Source organism: Mangifera indica, chromosome 1 (genome assembly GCF_011075055.1).
Source record: "Mangifera indica cultivar Alphonso chromosome 1, CATAS_Mindica_2.1, whole genome shotgun sequence".
NCBI lineage: Eukaryota > Viridiplantae > Streptophyta > Magnoliopsida > Sapindales > Anacardiaceae > Mangifera > Mangifera indica.
In genome coordinates, this window is record NC_058137.1 from 1408210 (window position 1) to 1430718 (window position 22509).

Genomic DNA, 22509 nt, shown 5'->3' on the forward strand with positions numbered 1-22509 from the left:
TTAGCTTCCGACGGTACACTTTTAGCAAACGTTGAGTCAACATCTCGTTGCCTCTTTGTAGCTCTCTTGTTCTTACTTATTGCATAGACGATATCCCTTTTTATCTTTTTTTTTTATATATAATTATTATCTTATTTTCATCTAATAAAACAAAGTTGATCCGCTGGTTGAATCTTTCAATTTAACTTGATAAGTTGTACTCTGCTTTGCTTGATTGACTCTTATAATCATATTGCTAGAGTACAATACAAATCTTTCAATTCAAGGTTTGTTCACGAACAAAGAAAGAAGCTGAAGCCTCGGCTAAATTTATATAAGAAATTACATTTTACATTGTATCAATTAAGCAACTACAATTACATCTTCCCTTTAAGTCCCTTGATCTTAAGTCTAAACTCAAATCTAATGAGTCAAGAATTGGGTTTCTTTCCTTACAACAAACTAAATTTGGGTTAACTGAACAATCCAGTTTGAATTGGTTTAAAATAAATTTAAAGTTAAATTATTTCGAATCTTAATCCGTTGATCTTAAATTGATTAGGAATTAATTTTTTTAGATTTGAACTGATTTTAAGCTAAGTTTGATTGGGTTAAGTGTGGATCTAATACAGTCCTAATTACATCAGTGCGTTTAATATTAACTAGGTATTTCCTGGGATGGATTCTTACATTCCATTCGATATCTATGTTCACTGCTCTTTATAGAGTAAAAACTGTAATTTCATTTATGACCCGATACCTTCTTTCTCTCGTATATAAAAATTACAGAAACAATAACAACATAATAATGGAATTCGCCACTGCAGTTTCAGAATCTTCACGTGTAACAAATATTAATGACAATGCAAAGCAACGAGACAGAATGTTGATGAGAAGAAACTTTCTTTTCCATGCAACTCAATTTCAAATTCTAGTCGGCAATCGCATGCCGGGCACCATTAATGGCGTTTTGGTGAAGACTCAAGAGTCAAGAAGAGGCCATTAATGAGCTGTTTTGACTTTTGAGAGCGGTTACTAAGTGTCCTTATTTAAATTAGGCCAAATTGGGCGTCCAAATAAGAGGAGCGGGACTGTTGGAAAGAGAGAATGTTTCAGGAGATAGAGGCCGTCAGCAATTGAGCCAAAAATGATGCTGAAGATTTTAAAATGAAACCCTAAGGTGAAACTGTCATTTTTTAAAACTTAGATTAGAGGAAACTTTTAATTTTTAAAGTTTAAAAGGGCGAAAAGAGATAAAATTTTAAAAGTTTTATGGGTGGATATATAGTATTATCAAACTTAAAGGGGAAACTTGAAAATGCAACATACCTTGGGTGGGACATAGTTCTTTGGCCTTTAAAATATTATATTTTTTTGGACGCGTTTTCAAAATTACCCCGTCCTCAAGTGTCAAGAAGACACCATTGGTAAGAGAAAAAGATCCACCTCCATCAGGTAACAAACCCCTCATATATATAAACTGCTTAACATTCATAATCAAAACCTAATTATAAAACTGCATCCAATAGTAATACATAAACCAAGCAAAACTGAATCACAAAGTCGATCACATATTCTAAACCGCTAAAAAATCTAGCGATCGTGCCGAGCAGCCATTGATGAGAAAGGAGTATGGTTGGAGTAGGAATACCTGGTGATGGTTGTGGTTGAAATTTCAGTAGATCGGCGGCGCTGCTGCCGCGTGAGCACGCTGTAGTAACGAACAGCCGATGTTAAAACAGAAACAATGTCCATGAATAAGCATGCAAATTCATGGCACATGTAGATACTCTTTCTTAGAATCACAGTCATCAGAATCGAAACTGCATCCACAAGTTGTGTGCTCATTTCTTTCTCGGCTTTGTAATTTGGTAATGGTTTCTCAATCCTCCCTTGGCATGACGAGCGCCTTAGATTTGATAAGGCATGGTTCACGTCATGATCACTCTGAAACCTCTTATATAAATATATTCTCGTCGTGTAATTACTGAAATATCCTCCCAAAATAATTTATCCCATACCTGTGCTCGCATTATTTGATGAAAATTGCGCGGAGTTGGAATTTAATTTAGGCATAAGGATGAATTGAATGGAAGTCTTATTTAACGCACACACATATATATAATTAGATTAAATTTATTTTAATTTTATTCCATTAAATATTGAAATATGATATTAGATTTTTTTGGGTTAAATTTACGATATTAAATAACAACTAATTACATGAATTAAATACAACAGTTACTCATATAATCTATTCGTAAATTATGTAATATAACATTATTCGAATACCTTTTATACAACAAATTGGAAAGAGAATCTTTAATAATTACAATCCTTATTATGTTTATTTTTCACATATAAATAAAATGAATTTGAATTAAACTAACTTAAATTTGAATCTATATTTAGTTTGAATAAATTAAATTTTAGCTAAAATTTTAATTTGATTTGAATTTGATTCATTTGTATAATATTATTCACTTTATTAATAATTTTTTTATGATATTTTATACTAATTTAAATGAGTTAAAACTCGAATTAAATATTATAATTTGAACTGAATTCAAATCAAACCCTGAACTGGCCTTGACTTACCTTGAATTCATCCATAAATTTATCTACTTTTTTTTGTTAATAAACATTCCACTAATATACTCATTGAACAAGGAAGAGAAAAATTGTAGTTGGGTGTGCAAGTGGATTGAGATAGACACAGGGTCATAATAGTAATTTAGTTTATGAATTTCAAGTTGGCAAGCGTTAAGTACGAATGAGGACATTATGGACTCATCCTGGAGTTGGCTCCCTATTATTAAACCATCTATACCTGCAAGTTCGGCGACTTTTTTCGCAGAGTGTCGACATTCTTCCTTTGTATAATATTACAAGGAAACAAAAGTCCTCCCCACCACAGAATCAGACAGGCAGATTTAGATGGCCGTATTTTATTCACTTTGTCTTTTTTCAACCTTTAGAACCGCAAACAAGTATTTTTATTGAAATCACGAAATATATATTATAATATTAATATCCTTTATATCATTTTTAACACCCACTAATTTTCTTTTTAGCCACCGTTTCCAATTTTAAACGAAGTTATAACTATAAAAGAGCATTATTATAATATTTTATTTAAATTTTTAATTAAATACTCAGATGATTTATCATATAATCGAATGTTTTTATATACATAATTTTATTAATTTAAAAATAATTACTTTATCATACAAGTATTTTGTTTTAAGGGATATGAACCTCATAGCTTTATATATATATATATGTGTGTATGTGTGTGTGTGGAGGATTTGTGTGATCGATGCTGATTAAATTGTTTCAAGCTTTATTATTAATTTTTTAATTTAAATTTACTTTTAGTGACTTGAACTCAATCTAAGTTAATTCAGATCAAATTAAATGACCTGAGTTTGAGTTGAGATTGTTATTGCTCAATTTAATGGAATCATTAAAAAGTTATCGATAAATTAATCTTTTTTTCTGGTGGGATTTTTTCTTCTTTTTTTTTTTTTTTCATTGTGACTTCTCTAACAAACTCACCTCTAATGAAGCAAGTTTGTTCCAGCTAATTTTTTAGAATTGCACATATAAAACCCTGAAGTGAAAAAATGGAGGGAAGAAAAATATTTCCCTAATTAAAATTGAAGATAGGTGCCAAAGACAACAACAAAACTTTACATACTTAGTTTTAATTACTTTATGTTATAATATAATTGAATAATTTTTATATAATAATTAAATATTTAAATATATAATTAAATATTAAATACGCATAATATTTCTCATGAAAAAATTAATGAAACTAAAAATCACATTCACTTCCCTGTTATATGAGCTGTCCAAACAAAGGAACTGTCGCTGTAGCAAGCTACAAGCTGGACCAGCTGGATCTGAAAGAAAATTCGGATTGGGTCATGTGATGAAAAATGGGCTCTGAGGGACCCGGGTCCCCAAGACATTTATAAACTCAATCAACAGATGAAAAATGGACCCAATTCGTGCAGTGCAGATTGACATGTGTAAATCTGAAGAATGTCAGTCAGGTTCATTCAGATAGAGGAACATTTTCCTCAATTTGTTTTCGCAGTCCCAGGATGGTAAAAAACATGATTGATTGTTAAGAAAATAAGAATAACTGTTTGGCTGTAAAGCACAAACAAGTAAAAATCTGTCCCTGGACACATTGATTGGCCTTCAATTCTGAAGCATTTAGGTGGCAGCAACAGCAGCCATAGAATAAAAATACACCAGCCTGGCTGGCCACAATTAAACCAACCAACAAAATGTACTGATGTTAGCCCAGACAAAATTTCAATGGTGGGTAACCTTTTCTTTCCCTTAAGTCACTTGTTATTTACTTAAGTTCTTAACTAAATCACAGTAAGACCTTCAACATACTGGTAACCAGCTGTTTGACTTCGTCTCGCAGCTCGCTGAGCATAAGATGGGTAACCCCAGCTCGATTTAATCCATTCCCTGGAAACTCTAGTTACCCTTTTCTATTTCTCTAGCAAACCAAACTTAAGTTGGGTGTTTCTTATTCAAACCAAGCTTACATAGTTCAAGTTTAATTTAGGTTGAATCTATCCTTATAAATTGGCTTATATCTTGTTAAATATGTACTAGAAAAATGGCTTTGCTCAAACCAATACTGATAAAAAAATAGAGAATGTATAATAGAAAAAAATCATTGAAATGTAAAATCTATTCTGGTGCATAAACCTCGAGACTGATGGGATTCTCTGACATTTTGCTACCTGTGAGCTAAATCATCACAATTTTTTTCACCCTTAGTGGTAAAATACTAAAAACTTCACATCTAATAAATACGATAGATTAGATATTAATTTTATAAAATATGAGTTTTGATCTTTACATTTATAAATTTAATATATTTTTAATAAAATATCAAAATATAAGTCAGATGACAGGTTTAACGATACAAAATATTCTTAGATATAAGTAATAATACACCAATCTTAAAAAAGACTTAGCTAAATAGTAGTGGTCTTAATAGTATATGGTGGTTACACTTAAAAAAAGTGTTGGAGATTAAATTTTTATATCTAATAAATACAATATAAGTAAGTGACATATAAGTACTGTGAATTAACGCATAACATAAATTAATTAGTTTTGTGTAATATAAGTTTTGATCTTTATACTTATAAGTCTAGTATATTTTCAATACTTAATAGCAACCACTGTGGTTCTTCAAAATTGAAACACACAATAAAAAACAAAAAATTTATAACAGGGTTGGATCTGAATTGAGATAGATTGGTGTTTGACTCAATCGAATTAGAGTTTTAGTTTGATATCTCAAATTTTTTTTAATAATATTATTTATTTGATTAATAATATTATTTATCTTATTAATATCTTTAGATGATCTTTAACTAATTTAAACAAAAACAAATTCAAAGTAAGGATTATAAATTAAATTGAACTCAAATTCCTAGATTATGAATATTGCCATGAGATCACATCAACAATGACAAATGCAATTACCTCATACAGACTTAGGATCCTTAATTAGTCATAGACAAAACTGTTTCACACTTGGCCAATAAAGCGACTGATTTGTTGACCAATTTGTCTAATTAATAATGCCATTACGGAGTGATTAGGTGAAAGTTAGGAGCTTAGAAATGTCTAAATGAGGAATTCAATTAGTGGGTTCTTTGACTCTTGCTGCAATCTTTATCACTTCCACCTTGTTTGTCAAGCCACATTAAGAATTTTTATTTCTTCTGCTATCATTGCATAGCAAATGTGTAAGTGGCACATGACTCACTCAGGCATCTTTTGGAAAATTTGTTCCAAGGCATGTGAAGATTTAACAAGTATATAGAATCCTCCACTATCAAACGCGCCTTTAATGGGATTGAAGGCTTCCAGCCAAGCTTGTAGGCTCACTTATGGCCCTTATGGTTGGGGCTGTGCTCTCACGGGCAGGGGAAATTGTTGGGGTTTGTGTCAAAACTTCTTTCAGTATTGTATTGTGCACAAAAAGCTAACAAGGAAAAATTGGACTTTGGACATGAAAAAAGGTGATAAAGTAGTATTAATACTTTCTTTATCAACATTTATGACCTCTAGGTCAACCATTCTCCTTGTGTCTCTAGAATATAGATATTAAATTCCTTATGGTTGGTGTGTGAGATGGAGGGCCAAAGAGTTTTCAAATTCTCATTGAATTATGGTTTTAAATCGGCATTTGTTATGTTATCAAAAGTGTAGATGGATTTGAGCTAAATAAACCATGAATAGGGGTTTATTTAAATTTGATTTAAATATCAAAAATCTAATTTAAGTCGATGACAAATCTGTCAAAAAAGTTATTAAAAAAGTCAAAGAAAAAAATTAAAGATTATTGAAAATAAAAATAAATTAATTTATCAAAAAAATAAAAAAATTATTATAAAAAATGAATATATTAATAACTTTTCGTTGATTTGCTCAAGTTAGACCCAAGATTTAGCAATATTATTACATGAATCATTCATTTCACTGCTCGATTGATTATTAATTATTTCCCAAAATGCATGCCTCCTTTTGTCTATTTCATCTTGATTATTTAGACCCACATGCCTCTTTCTCTTGCCTTGATGGGTTGGCCAATTTATGTCTCGCTTATGCAGCAAACCGACCTGCCTCAAAGTCAATATCTATTGTGGGTCTTGACCCCACAGTCCAACTTATTTAGTCCACGTATTAATTTGAGTATTTCGATACATGATTTTAACTTGCAAATCTTCACTATATAGTACACGGATTAATTTCATCATCATATTTGCAGAGACCAATTTCTGCTCAATGAGAAAAGTGACAGCGGAAAAAGCCAAACTGTTCTTCAGATTTTAACTTGTTCTTATTTTATTGCGAATTTGGATAAACTTTACCGCAATAGATAAGCTCTCCATCCCACTTGTCTGTCTATTTTCACAATAAAATATGCGTCTTCATGCATATTAGCCGTTAACCACGAGACAATTTGAGAACTGACTTTCTACAATGCTATTTTTGCAGTATGTATTCTGGGCAACAAAAATCATTAGTATCAATGTTTTCATAAGCTCATCCGACGTGAACCCGGTGGAGATAGCAACCCAATTTAATCAGTGGTTGGATTGTTTAACTAGTGAACAGAATAATTAATTGTTAAAAATATATTTAAATAATTTTATATAATTTATTATTAAATATATAATTTAAATATTTTATAATTAAAATAAATTTAATTTATTGATATATATATATATTCAAATTTGATAAATAAAATCTTTTGTTCCATTAAAATCATTAGTCTAATCTGATCTAACCTTAAAAACTTTTTTCAAGTAAATTGATATTGTTTTTATTAATGGGTGATGGTTGGACCAACCAATCCAATCCTTTTTTTTTTTTGTAAGCAAATAATTATATATAATAATAATTAGAATAATACTATATGTATTTATTTTAAATACATAAATAGATACATATTTATATATATTATTATGTCATTGAATGTTATTTTATTTTTAATTTAAAATTATCCAGTTACATGATAATATATATAAGTATATATTAATTTATATATTTTTGATAATATATTTTTATATAATTAAATAATTTTAAATTAAAATAATATAATATAATTATATATTGATATATTATTATTACTATATAAATTAATATTTCTTATTAATACATATAATTTTTTACTCATTTATCCTGGTCGAAAGAGCTTGGAGTCCCTCATCTTGAAAGCAAATATGATGTAAAATTGGCTTTACACAAAGTCTCTCTCAAGGAAATCAACGTGTCACCCCATTGCTTCGCGAGTCCTTCTCACATAAGATCATTGTCATCTTCAGTATAATTTTGCGATGAAATCATGAGAACTTGGAATTGGACGTGTGTTAAGTTGGGCAAGTATGACGAGTCATAGAGGCGGTGGACACACGATGAGACACTCTTCAGTAACACGTGGACGGTGTGCGTAAAAAAAAATTATAATGGTTTGGAAATTACTAATTAGTTTTGAAATCAAGTGGCTAACGATTGAGTTTAAATTTGTCCACTTAAGTGATTAAGACTTAATGAGGTCAGAACACATATGTCATTGCTTATGCTCTTTTGTTATTGATAAGTTCCTTATGCATATCCTCTCGACCGCGTCCGTTGCAATTTGAAATTTCTGAATCCTTATCATCCATCATGCAGTCGCATCATTTGTGTTTTAAGTATTTTAAAGGCCAAACGACTATTTCCCACCCAAGGTTTAGCGTTTTCTCAAAAGTCCCCCCTTTAACTATGGAAACACCAAACACCCACCCATGGCCGGTTAGATTTAACCAAACCCTAACGGCTGTAAATTTTATCTCCTTTTGCTCCCCTAAACTTTAAAAACTGAAATTTTCCCCCCGCCTAAGTTTTAAAAAATGGCAGTTTCACCCTAGGGTTTGGTTTTGAAATCTCCGGCGACCTCTCCGGCTCCGTTGCCGACGGTCGCTCCCTCCCGAAGCAACCTCTCCTTCCGGCGATCTCTTTCCTCCCATTTGGAGGTCCGATCGACGCCCGGAGACGTCGTGGGAGACGAAGACTTCGTCGGGAAGACGAAGTTCTTCGTCTTCCCAGACGAAGCCGACGCTGTCGTCCTCGTCTGGGAAGACGGTCGTCTTCCCAGAGGTCTTCTTCTGGGAAGACGAAGAACTTCGTCTTCCCGACGAAGTCTTCGTCTCCCACGACGTCTCCGGGCGTCGATCGGACCTCCAAATGGGAGGAAAAAGATCGCCGGAAGGAGAGGTTGCTTCGGGAGGGAGCGGTCGTCGGCAACGGAGCCGGAGAGGTCGCCGGAGATTTCAAAACCAAACCCTAGGGTGAAACTGCCATTTTTTAAAACTTAGGGTGGGGGAAAATTTTAGTTTTTAAAGTTTAGGGGAGCGAAATTAGATTCTATTTTAGTTTATTTTTAATATTATAGCTAAAATGACGATTTTACCCCTACCACCGTTAGGGTTTGGTTAAATCTAACCGGTCATGGGTGGGTGTTTGGTGTTTCCATAGTTAAAGGGGGGACTTTTGAGAAAACGCTAAACCTTGGGTGGGAAATAGTCGTTTGGCCTATTTTAAAAGTCAATTTGATCATTATTTTATTACCGGACACTACATAGAGTTAATTGCACTTTTATTTCTGTTGTTTCAGTCTATTACAATTCATAGTATACTGAATTAGGGTTGAATTCGAAAAAAATTGATTTAAGTTTAAGTTTATATATAGCTTAAACGATTTAAATTTGAGCTAAAACTTTAATTCGATAATTTGACTAAAGTTTGAGAGCTTATTGATATCATTATATTAAAGTTTTTCTCCACTTTGACATTTTTTCTCTTTCTAAATCGTACTATTTAACACTTTAATAATTCAGGTTTAAACTCAAATTTGTTATTTTAAATTTAAATAAAACTTAAATTAACTTTTATTGAAATTTGAATTAACACTAATCCACCTGTAGATTCAACATGGTCAATTTAAAAATGGCATCAATTAAATAAAAAAATTTCTACCATTATTGTTTATACATGGTAATTATCCAAAGGGAAACTACAGAGGTGTATCGTATAAGGAGTAAAAAAGATAATGAAGATATTGTTTGCCTTATTTGGTTTCTGGTAATGGTAACAGAATCGAGTAAAATCAAATAACACCCAACTAAACCATGGATTCTCTTGTAATTCAATAAAGAATCCAAACCAAACTGTAACACAATAATATTATTAATAAATTAAGAAGGTTTGGTTGAATATTTTGATTTTGGGAATTAGTCAATAATGTGCAACGGTCAAATTTAAGTAAAAGAAAGAGCGAATCTTTGTGGCATAAGCTGCTTTGCTACAGAACAGAGCTAGCCATTCTATCTCTACATCATTCCTTCTTCGAAATTAAGCATCTTCAATGTACGCGTGTGTATGTGCAGTGCTGACTGAGACGTTTTTTTTAAGCCAATAAGATTATTTTGTTTGTAATTTCTTTTACACTAAACACGATTTAATAAGTTAATTATGATTAAGAAACTAACACAGAAATTGAAGCCACTTAAATAGTTTTAAGCAGTTTTTGACTCAATCAATACGGATGCTGCTTTCTTCTTATTAATTATTATTATTCATACAATGATACATGCATTCTCTTCCATTAATTTTGGGATCTTGTCAATTAAAAATTTCATGTCTATTTTTGTAATTAAACATTTTTAAAAATTCACAGTGGTAAAAACAAAAAACAAACCAATGAATAAAAGAAAGACAGCACGGCCTAGCAAAGGAAGCAGCACAATATACACCAAAGCACACATCCACATTCACTCTTTTTCTTTTCTTCTCTTCTCTCTTATTCGTTCTGTGCCGCCACCATCGTCACCGCAGCCGCACCAGCAGCCTTCGCCTAGGGTTTTAACTTAATCTTACTTGTTTTTTCTTCTCTTCTTCGAGCTGGATTCTCTCTCTTTTCTCCGTCGCATCTCCATGCGCCGCTGGTTCAGCGGCTTCGTTGATTAGTCTTTTTCTTTTCTTATACTCTTAACCTCTCTCTGTCTCTAAGTTGTTTGATTTCACGATCTTAAATCATATCTAAGTCAAAACCTAGGGGTTTGTTTATCTATAATTTTTAAAAGGAGGTGTTCTCGCGTGGTATGGTTTTTAAATTAGGGATTGATTTGATTATTTTTTATTGAGGGATTTGGTGATTTGGATGGCATTAGGAGGTTTGATGGCGTCTAGGTTTTCACAATCCGCTGTCGTTTCAAACCACTTTGACGACTGCGGCTCCGCGCAAGATGACGTCGATTTGTTTTCTCAGAGGAGAGATTCTGATACTGCAAGCAGCAGTTACGGCAATGCTACAGTTACATCAATTGCAACCACCTCCGGGAACAGTGCCACCACCAGCATGGCTTACCTGCCTCAGACTATCGTTTTGTGTGAGCTCCGACACGATGCCTTTGAAGCTTCTACTCCCACTGGTCCATCTGATATCGGTCTCGTCTCCAAATGGCGGCCAAAGGACCGTGTAAGTCCTTGTTTTGAACTCGTTTTTCTTGAATGCTGTTGTAAATTGTATTTACAATATTTGATTGTGCTTCTAGGGTTTCTTTTTGTTCATTTAATTTGTTGAAAACTCTTAACGATTGCCATTGTTAGTTCGTTAGAATAGAATGAAGTAGCATCAGTAAGTGTTGGAGAAATCAGTAGAGCTGGCTTTGTTTGAATTATAGTTGAACATTTGTGTTTGAAGTAGGTTTAATCATTATCTATCTTGATTGACTTGGCAGTTAACTTGCTGTTTGCTTAGGTGCTGCAGTGCCGTATTTAACATTTTGATCATAGTGTTGTTGGCTTTTCACTTTCAGTGATGATTAAGACATATCTTTTTTTTTTTTTTAAACCTTGAATAGGTAAAACAAGCTTAATGGTTGAGTCTATGGGACAAACAGGGAAGAGAGATTAAAGATAAATTTTGAATTGTGAAAAAGTAATATAAAGAAGAGGCTGTAGATGCAATAAAGTGTTATTAACTCTGTGAATGTAGTCTGTGGTTTTTATGAATTGTGATAGGGATGAGAAGGGTATAAAAAGGGCTTGAATCCTTGTGATTTAGCACTTGAATGACCTTTGAAATATAAGTTGATACCGAATGTCAATTTATTTTAAAGACTTCTTGACCTAGATCTTGATTGTTTTTAGTGTCTTACTTCTAATTGTAAGTTATGTTGTTCTCTTGCTTCAACAGTGATTATTTAAGCTCTCTTGAATTTTTTAATAATAATAATGATAATAATGCAATGTGGATTACGGTCTGAATCATGTGAATTTCAGTAGTAGATATATGCACATCAATTTCCCCCACAACTGATTCATAAACTAATAATCCTGTTAGGCAGACAAAGGCAGCAATCATCCCTTTTTAAAATGAATCGTATAATCCTATCATAATTGTGTCATGCCAATATCATTGTGTATTTTCCTGGTAAAAGTAGAGCTTTGGAACTCCTTTTATTTCATGATAGATTGATTTTCTTATCACAAATTTATCTGAAGAATTAGTACAGCACCGTTAAGGGAACTTGCTGAGGGGAAGTGCATTTTTATCTGGTTCCTTTATAGGGAGAGAATTTGTTGAAATGTGGTGTGCATCTTTTCTACTGTTATGACAGTGCCAAGAGAACGTTGTCCTTCCAAAAAATCATTAATAATTTTTTTATTGGTTTTCATTATGAACTTCTTCCCTTTTTTCCTTTTGGCAAATGATACTGTGATTCACTACAAACATGCATGCATCCATACTTTTATTTATGCAATGAGGATTAACGAGGCATCTGAAGTGTCAGTGGTATTTCACTTACAATAAAAAATATGTTTACACACTTTTGATTTACAATTATGTACACAAATGATGTGTCATCATCTGATTGAGTGTATTTTAATTAAAGATAAAATAATATCTAATAACATGATGACACATCATCGTGCATCCAATTGTGTGCTCAAAAGTGTATACACATAGCATTACTCTTTCACTTAAAGTTTTTCTTGTTAGAAAAACAGTCACTTTCAATTGATTTTCTGCATTTTTCATGTTGTATAAGGTACCGATAAATGCTATAACGAATGACATATCTTGATATGATTTTCAATTTTTTTCTTTTGGTTTTAATCTTGTGCAGATGAGGACAGGATGCGTAGCTCTAGTTTTATGTTTAAACATAAGTGTTGATCCACCGGATGTAATAAAGATATCTCCTTGTGCAAGAATGGAATGCTGGATAGGTGCATTTACAAAATGCTATTTCTTTTTTATTTCTATAAATCTAATCCTCTTGATTGAATTTGAATGTGTTTGTGTTTTTGTGTGTGTGTGTGTCTCTCTCTTTCTATATATATAAATACATACATACATATATATATAACAAGCAAGACCGATTAAGTAACATTAGCACAACTTGAAGATAAGTTAGGAAGTACTTAATATCAATGTATGTTTGACCAGAAAACAATACATGTACATATATATATATATACATGTATGTGTATGATTGTGTGCACAAGTGTGCAGGTGCAAATATATAATTTTTTTAATGATATTGTGTAATGGAACTCCTGACTGAACATGTCAATTCCAGTAATGTCTGTTTTAATTCTTTTTTGCCATTGTAATTTTGTATAAATTGTTTACTGATTCACTTTTTGGAAGACTGCTACAAATTACTTGCATATGCGTGAACTGTTTTACATTTCTCAAAATCTTTTAATATATTTAATCCGATTCTTGAAATTTCTCATGATTTGTTCTATAAGGTAACTAGTTATAAGTTATTGCAATGTTAACACTATGTTGACTTCGTGAAAGTTACACTACACTTACAGTTGCAACCAATTTGTAGTCAAATTCTTTTCTTTTATCTGTCTTCCGCACAGTTTTTTTTCCTTAGGTTCATCTTGTTGTAGTTTAGAACTTCTGTTCTCATTGATAGCTCATCCCCTAATTGGCAGATCCGTTTTCTATGGCACCCCAAAAAGCACTTGAAACTATTGGAAAGAACTTGAGCCTACAATATGAGAGGTGGCAACCCAAGGTGATTTGACTTCTAACTATGCTTTATATTGCCATATTGACTTTCTTAATAACATAAATAACCATATTGAGTTCAATTTCAATTTACCTTTTGAGATGTGAACAGGCTCGGTATAAAGTTCAGCTTGATCCTACTGTAGAGGAAGTAAAGAAACTTTGCAATGCATGTCGTAGATATGCCAAATCTGAGAGGGTTTTGTTTCATTACAATGGGCATGGTGTGCCAAAACCAACTGCCAATGGTGAAATTTGGCTTTTCAATAAGGTTTTCCTTTTTATTCGTTTAGACTTTTCCTATGTTCGTCTTTCCCCACATTTTTAGTAAATTCTTTGTCTTCAATAACTGGTATATCTTGTCCACAGAGTTATACACAGTATATCCCTTTGCCAATCAGTGACCTTGATTCCTGGTTGAAGACTCCATCCATATATGTTTTTGACTGTTCTGCCGCTGGGATGATTGTCAATGCATTTACAGAGGTAGTGGATTCACTAATGTTTTTCTTTTCATTTACTTAGGATGATAATTTTTGTGGCCATGACTTTGGATTGATCTCTTTCTAAAATTTTTATCTATTTGGTGGATTGGGTTTTCATAAAAGCTTCATGACTCGGGTGCATCCAACTGCTCTGGATCTACAAGGGATTGTATTCTGCTTGCTGCCTGTGAAGCACATGAGACTCTCCCTCAGAGTGACGAGTTTCCTGCTGATGTATTTACTTCTTGCCTCACCACTCCAATACCAATGGCATTAAGATGGTGAACATTTTCTCTTTATCTGTTCCATTTGTTTATTATCCCAAGCTCTCTTTTTATATAAAATGCTGAAATGCATTCTTAATTCTGAAAATTTTTGGAATGAGAATCACCATGACCATAACAGTTTAGTTGACAAAAATAATTTCCTTTCTTTATTTTTTGTCTGGATTTATTCCCTTTTTTTATTTGTTCCCTTTTTCTCCTTGTCTCTGTAGCAAGTAAGCTATTACTTGGGTTTATTATTGTTGTATAGTAACTTTTTTTCTGCAAAGGCTTTTGCCCTTTTGATATTTGTATCCTGCAATGCAGGTTCTGCAAACGTTCATTATTGCATGAGTCACTTGATTATTCTCTCATAGACAAAATTCCTGGCCGCCAGACCGACCGGAAAACACTTCTGGGGGAATTGAACTGGATTTTCACAGCAGTGACTGATACTATTGCCTGGAATGTTCTTCCTCATGGTAGTTTCTTACATATTGATCTTTCATGGTACACCTTTTAAATGATTAACTGTTTATATACGCATTCTTTTGGTGATCTATGTAGCCAATGTTTAGCTTTTTGCTGCAGATCTTTTTCAGAGATTGTTCAGACAAGATTTGTTAGTTGCCAGTCTGTTTAGAAATTTTTTACTTGCTGAGAGAATTATGCGTTCGGCAAATTGCTCACCGATATCTCATCCCATGTTGCCACCGACCCATCAGCATCATATGTGGTACTAAAATGGTCTTATTGGTTAATTGGGATTTTTTCTACTTGCAAACTCTTGTAATTGTTTTACTTTTGTATCATGCAGGGATGCGTGGGACATGGCTGCTGAAATTTGCCTCTCTCAGCTTCCATCATTGGTTGAGGATCCTAATGCTGAATATCAGGTCTGTGTTTTTCCTTGAAAACGTTGGTATGCTAATGCGAAGCTCTTTCCTTGTCAAAATGATTAAAAAATAATGTTTCTTTTTTATCTCTGTCTTATTGTTGAAGTTGCTGAGTTAGATGGGATTGTGTTTTTTTTCAGTCAAGTCCGTTTTTCAGTGAACAGCTCACAGCATTTGAGGTGTGGCTTGATCATGGATCTGAACATAAAAAACCTCCAGAGCAGTTGCCTATTGTTCTTCAGGTATGACAATTCTTGGTCCATGGTTTTGGGGTGATCACTTGGTTTCCTCTTTTTAGAATGTGGTAATCTAGGGATTTCTCGAACGTAGGTTGAGTTATGTATTTTTTAGATTTCTGTCTACTCTTTTTCTTAGATTATAATGTATATTTCCCTCTTTTACTAATAACTTGCCTAATTTATGTTTCATTAGTGGCTCACTGTGCTTCTCAATTCTCATCATTGATGTGTTGGAAGGATTTGAAAGTAACATCATATTATCAATTTATGTTGACATTCTCATTGATAAATGTGATGTTGCAAAGCTATCATTGATATTTTCATTACTTGTATTGTGTTATTAGGTGCTTCCTGGTGATTGTCTCTTGCCCATTGCTGATTCTGGGAATAAACTGATAACCATTTCTGTTTTTTGTTTTCGTGCTTGATGCTTTGCATAATCATGGAGTTCTGATATCTCTGTTATTGTATGTGTGTATGGTTTATATTTTTCCAAATCTTGGTATGGTAAGCCGGGACTGAGGTTTCACAAAAAAATGGTTATTCTCTTTCTTAGTATGTTGTTACTTTCTTGTCTTCCCTCTGCTGCTTTTCTCATTGAATCTTTTTTTTTTGGTGTATAACTACAATGACCAATGTATTGGCTCTCCATGTTTCAGGTTTTACTTAGTCAATGCCATAGATTTCGGGCGCTAGTTCTTCTTGGAAGATTCCTTGACATGGGACCATGGGCTGTTGACCTGGTAGGGTGTTTGTCTCCTTTTGTTGAAATTATTTCCTCTTTGTTATTTCGTAAATGGCCATAATTCATGTAACTGCTTTTGATTGTGTAGGCTTTGTCTGTTGGAATATTTCCATATGTTTTGAAGTTGCTGCAAACAACAACCCCTGAACTACGCCAAATTCTTGTTTTCATATGGACAAAAATTCTTGCACTGGATAAGGTATATTTAGGAGTTCTACACAAATTTGCTATGTGTGGTGTGAATGTTTGACAAAGATGCCTGGATGGCATTTCCCCATTACTTTGAGTTAAAATATTGTGATATTAGCATGCTTCCTTTTTGAATTAGGCAACAAATTTTTTCCTGTAAAACTTGTTATAGATGAAGAGTTTAGGGGTATATGCAAGCTGAGCCATGCAATGGTTTGGTTAATTGAACTTGGCTCAGCATTTGTAGCTCATGTATTTTCAAAGCGCCAGTTGAATCTCATAGTTCCTTGTGTAATATGGGCTGATATTTCAAATCAAGGGTAGGGTGTTACATTTTGACAAATTGTTGGTTTTGGCATCAAATGAACTCAGTGATAGAAATTTTTGAAAGTAAAAGGCGTCATTATCTCTCTCATGGGTTGGAAAAGAGACATTGGTTTTGTACTATTGGGGAGTTAAATGTTAGAGGCTGTCAATTTCTACTGATTTTAAGAGCGATAATCTGAGATCTATGAAATTTCTGTTTTTTTTCATGACATTGTGGGCTTCAAATGGTCATACGATTCAACCCCTGGCTGTTTGTTTCATATTTCAGTTCCATGTAGCTACCGTTGCACATTAGAAACTTTAGATGTAGCATGCAGGGATCAAGTGAATTTGAGAGGTGGGCCTATTAGATGCCATGGTGGAAAATTTCGCCAAATCTAGGTCTGATTGTGTTTGAAATAAAGTAATGTGGTTTTGACTATGAAAGAAATTTTGAAATCATAAATCATCAACCTTTTTGTCATTAGCAGTGGGTGCTATTTAGTTTCACCTAATGTATTTAGTGATTACTTGTTAATGTGTCAAGAACCAAGTCTGCTCTGCAAGCAGCCTGCTTTACATGTTGGACTAGACATAAAATGGCCATACCCACCTCATTGTCTGGTGTTTTAAAATATTTCCTCCTCCTTGCTCATGTTGCTGTCTGAATTTGTAAGTGAAGATGAATGGTAGTAAAGAAAAGAATTATAAAATTTTTCAAGTTACTACCAGTAAGAAATGCCATATGTTTTGTTTTCCTTTGCCTGGTTTTAGCATTAGCTATGTTGTTATGCTATCTTTCCTCAATGGCTACCATATATGTGATTTCTGATGGTGTTAATAATGAAATTCCTTTTTTTTTTTTTGGGGGGGGGGGGGGGGTGTGGTGATGGCAGTCATGTCAGGTTGATCTTGTGAAGGATGGAGGTCATGCATATTTTATTAGGTTTCTTGATAGCATGGAAGCATATCCAGAACAGCGTGCCATGGCTGCATTTGTGCTGGCTGTCATTGTTGATGGGCACAGGCGGGGACAGGAAGCCTGTATGGGAGCTAATTTAGTCCATGTGTGCTTGAAGCATCTTCGAGCTTCAACACCGAATGATGCACAAACTGAACCATTATTTCTTCAGTGGCTTTGTCTATGTCTGGGTAAGTTGTGGGAAGATTTCACAGAGGCTCAAATTATTGGTCTGCGTTCAGATGCCCCACGGATATATGCTCCTCTACTCTCTGAACCGCAGCCTGAGGTTACCTTATTTCTTTGTAGTAAAGATATCTTTAACTAGTTTTTCATTTTGAATTTGCATTTTGATTTCATATCTGAATTGTTGAAACCATTATATTTCAGGTTAGGGCCTCTGCTGTTTTCTCCTTAGGTACCCTGCTTGATATTGGGTTTGATTCGTGTAGAGATGGTGTTGAAGGAGATGAGGAATATGATGATGGTGAAAAGATTAGAGCAGAAATTAGTATTGTTAAAGCCCTTTTAAGCGTTGTTTTAGATGGAAGCCCACTTGTCAGAGCAGAGGTTGCTGTAGGTATGTGATGCTCATAAAAAATATTCTTGTGGTTGGACTTTTGATTGATTCCTAGTTTTCTCTGTGTTGGGGGTTGTGATAACATAGCCCAGTTTGTTAATATCTTGACAGCTCTGGCACGTTTTGCCTTTGGCCACAAGCAGCATCTCAAGTCAATTGCTGCCGCATATTGGAAACCTCAGTCTAGTTCTCCACTGAGTTCCTTACCTTCGTTGGCTGGTATAAAAGCTACAGGAAGTGGAAATATTGTTTCATCTCAAATTGGTCCATTGTCAAGAATTGGCAATGATAACTCATCACTGGTCAGAGATGGAAGGGTCTCAACCAGCAGTCCTCTTGCTAATACTGGAATTATGCATGAATCCCCAGTGTCTGATGATTCATCTCAACACTCTGATTCTGGCATCTTAAATGATGGCTTCAGCAATGGGGTTGTTAATCATATAAGACCAAAACCACTAGATAATGCAATGTATTCACAATGTGTATTGGCTATGTGTACTTTAGCTGAAGATCCTTCTCCACGCATAGCAAGCCTTGGTTGTCAAGTGTTGTCTATTATAGGGATTGAGCAGGTGGTGGCAAAACCTGTTATGTCCACAGCAAGCAGTATTCGTCCTGGTGAACACACATCAGCATCTCGAACTCCTCTTGCTGGACTTGCTCGTTCATCTTCTTGGTTTGACATGAATGGAGGTAAAGTTTTCAATGCCATTGTATTATTACTATGGGTTTTTTTGGATAACTCCAAAAGGTGATATATTAATTACTTTTTATTGTAATCAGTTATTCCTCTTTTTTTTTTTTCCTTCTAATTGGTGTCTGCTATCCTTGATACCTCCGTTTGTTTGTACTCTTAAGATTATGAACTTATTTGATACTGTTGACAGGTCATTTACCTTTAAAGTTTAGAACTCCTCCTGTAAGCCCACCTCGGCAAAGTTACTTAACAGGGATGCGAAGAGTTTACTCTTTAGAGTTCCGGCCTCACCTTGTAAATTCTCCTGATTCAGGATTAGCTGATCCACTTATAGGCCATGGGGAATCTTCTGGGGTTTCAGAACGCAGTTTACTGCCTCATTCAACTATCTACAACTGGAGTTGTGGCCACTTCTCCAAGCCACTTCTCACAGTGGCAGATGATACTCAAGAAATAATAGCTAGAAGAGAAGAGAGGGAAAAATTTGCACTGGAACACATTGCAAAATGCCAGCGCTCTTGTCGGTCTTGTGAATTATTTTCTTTTATTTTTTAATTTAACCTATGATGATTTCCATGTGTGATCTAATTAATTTTTATTGTATCAACTAGCTGTAAGCAAACTTAGCAATCCGATCGCATGCTGGGATACAAGATTTGAAAATGGTGCGAAAACTGCCTTGCTGCAACCTTTTTCACCCATTGTGGTTGCTGCTGATGAGAATGAAAGGATTAGGTGTGTGTTGCTTCCCTCTATTTATTTGTAATTAAGTTCTATGATAAACTTTTCCATTTTATGGTGAATATAGTAAAATTTTGTGCTACTTTATGTGTTGGTGATTTCAGAATTTCAGAGAATTCCCCTTATTTTGTTCCTTGTAGTTGCAATGTGGTTGTCCAATGATTTGAATTGAGTTTTGGACAGAGTCTAGGGGACAATAATTGATCATGGATTTTTAAACAAATTTTTTCTTGTGAGTATTATATGTGTATATGTGCCACAATGAATATATATGTTGGATGAGTCTATAAGACCACCATAGCATTGATTGATTTTAGCACTTTGTGTCTGCCCTGAATGTTACTTAAAGGTTCATGATTCACTTAAATTTGATTGCCGTGCTTTATTTGATGTAATTATATGGATCCCAATTTTCATGCAATTGCAATTCCATTAAAAGCTTTTTTTGAGTACTAATTATTTGATTTTCTTTATTCTCAGGGTATGGAATTATGAGGGAGATACCCTCCTCAATGGTTTTGATAATCATAGCTTTCCTGATAAAGGAATTTCTAAGCTCTGCCTTGTGAATGAGCTTGATGATAGCCTGCTTCTTGTTGCTTCAAGTAATATTCTTTCCAGACTTGTTGGATTAGTTGCCTTGTTTGCTTTCATAGGTCTTTTGATTGCATTATTGTGTTTCACTATAATTCTAATATTTACATCTATTTGTTGTAGGCAATGGAAATATTCGGATTTGGAAAGACTATACTATTAAGGATAGCCAGAAGCTGGTTACTGCATTCTCTGCAATCCAAGGTCACAAACCTGGTGTGCGATATTTGAATGCTGTTGTGGACTGGCAACAGCAGTCTGGATATCTGGTACATGTTCATTACGTGATGTGATAGGTGAGGACTGTTTAAATGCTTAAAACATTGAAACCGTTACTTTTCTCTGATTAGTATGCCTCTGGAGAGATATCATACATTATGCTTTGGGACCTGGACAAAGAGCAGCTTGTTAATTCCATTCCTTCATCATCAGATTGCAGCATCTCAGCATTGGTAAGTTGACATATGCCCACCCATGCCTTAGTCGTATAGTGTAGCTAAACTCGTTTTTATCCGTCCAAGAGGTTAAAGAATTTTTTTCTTTGATAGTTAAGTAAATGGCTGAAGAGAACTAAACAAGAACTTAATGGTCATTTGAAGTTGAAACAGAATTTGTTCCTCAAACACTTTTAGTCAGTTCTTGTTTGTTTTTAGTCTGTTATGTGTTATTCTTTGCTGACTTTTTGTTTTCTTTGTCTACTTTCTACTCTTCAATTTGCAGTCTGCTTCTCAAGTTCACGGGGGTCAAGTAGCTGCTGGTTTCACGGATGGTGCTGTCCGACTTTATGATGTTCGAATGCCTCAAATGTAAGCATTATACATTTTGTCTGTTAATATTCTTATTTGTTCACTTAGACAGGCAGGTTGCTTGATCATTTTTGGCCATTTTGCATTATCATTATAAGTTCATAACCACCAAAATTTTATTTTGTAATTATACTTGCCTTTTATGTAATTTTTCAAATGAAACTAGATCAGCAATAGACATGTTTCGTTTATGCCTCTTTTCTCTAACCATATGATATTCCCACTTTGTTCACACTTTCTGTTATTTTGACTGTTGTCTTAACTTTTTGTTTCTTAGGCTTGTCTGTACATCTCGGCCACATATTCGGCCTCATACTCAGCAAATAGAAAGAGTTGTGGGTGTCAGCTTTCAGCCTGGGCTTGATCCAGGAAAGGTAAATAGCACATCAAAGTGTTACATCTCTGTTCAGATGACTCTGCTATGTTATAACCATATCCTTGTTCTTGAATTCAAGTTTCGCTCATGTAATTCACATTTTTCTTTTCTTTCAGATTGTCAGTGCATCTCAGGCTGGGGATATCGAATTTCTTGACATCAGAAACAACAGCAATACTTACCTCACAATTGATGCTCACAGGGGCTCATTGACAGCTTTAGCTGTACATAGACATGCCCCAATTGTTGCCAGTGGCTCAGCAAAACAGTTGATCAAAGTTTTCAGTCTGGAGGGTGAACAACTAGGCTCCATCAGGTATCACCATCCTAGCTTTATGGCCCAGAAGATTGGTTCCGTAGGCTGCCTCACCTTCCATCCCTATAAAGTGCTGCTTGCTGCTGGTGCAGCAGATGCTTGTGTGTCTATTCATTCTTGATGATAGATTGGAGCATATACTGGCTATTGTTTTCAAATATCCGAATGGCAGTAAGTGCAAGAAGATTCAGAATTATAGTAATTGATTCTAGTCATCAAAAGGGAGATAATCTGCCACCTCAATCACCATTGCCTGTTGATACATCTGGAAAAATATTTGTCGGGCAAGTTCCGGTAAATTGTATGCTATACATTCATTAGCCGCCGGTGTAGAGTCCGACTTGGGTTAGAAATCCTGCATCAGGGGGCTTTGGCAAATAATTTTGTCATATAGGTAAATGCATGTAAATAGTTTTTTTCTTTAACCCTTTTTATCTTTTCTACCATTTTGGGTGTGTCCATTGGCCTATTTGTAAAAACAGCACGCTTTTCATTAATCATAATGTAAGTGTTGGAGACATGGTTAACTGTCCCCGGAAATGTGGGGTACTCAGCCTTGTCACGAATCCTGTGTTGTGTTGAAATTCTGTATCAATTGGGCATTTGATTAAGAATTTCAACATAAGAGATCAAATGTAGCTTCTCCCAGTTTTTGCCATCATGTTGCTTCTGAAGCGAAAATAGAGCAGGCCAGAAAGGCGTT

General features: G+C 34.2%; 1 protein-coding gene across 2 annotated transcripts; it reads left to right on the forward strand.

Annotated features, from left to right (window-relative positions):
* The first annotated feature begins 10302 nt into the window (after positions 1-10302).
* Positions 10303-22326, forward strand: LOC123227795 (regulatory-associated protein of TOR 1-like). Of its 2 annotated transcripts, none has more exons than XM_044652933.1 (23): positions 10303-11053; positions 12708-12810; positions 13534-13616; positions 13722-13880; positions 13979-14095; positions 14218-14375; positions 14685-14839; positions 14949-15093; positions 15175-15253; positions 15394-15495; positions 16152-16235; positions 16326-16436; positions 17629-17982; positions 18084-18273; positions 18385-18969; positions 19287-19493; positions 19585-19708; positions 20195-20319; positions 20432-20577; positions 20659-20760; positions 21029-21114; positions 21392-21488; positions 21607-22326. In XM_044652933.1, the coding sequence occupies exons 1-23, from the start codon at positions 10736-10738 to the stop codon at positions 21925-21927; spliced, it is 3951 nt and encodes a 1316-aa protein (XP_044508868.1). In that variant the 5' UTR covers positions 10303-10735; the 3' UTR covers positions 21928-22326. The 2 variants fall into 2 exon arrangements, with proteins under 2 accessions (XP_044508868.1, XP_044508863.1); XM_044652928.1 differs by having other exon boundaries at positions 10304-11053; positions 19164-19493.
* Positions 22327-22509: the final 183 nt, after the last annotated feature.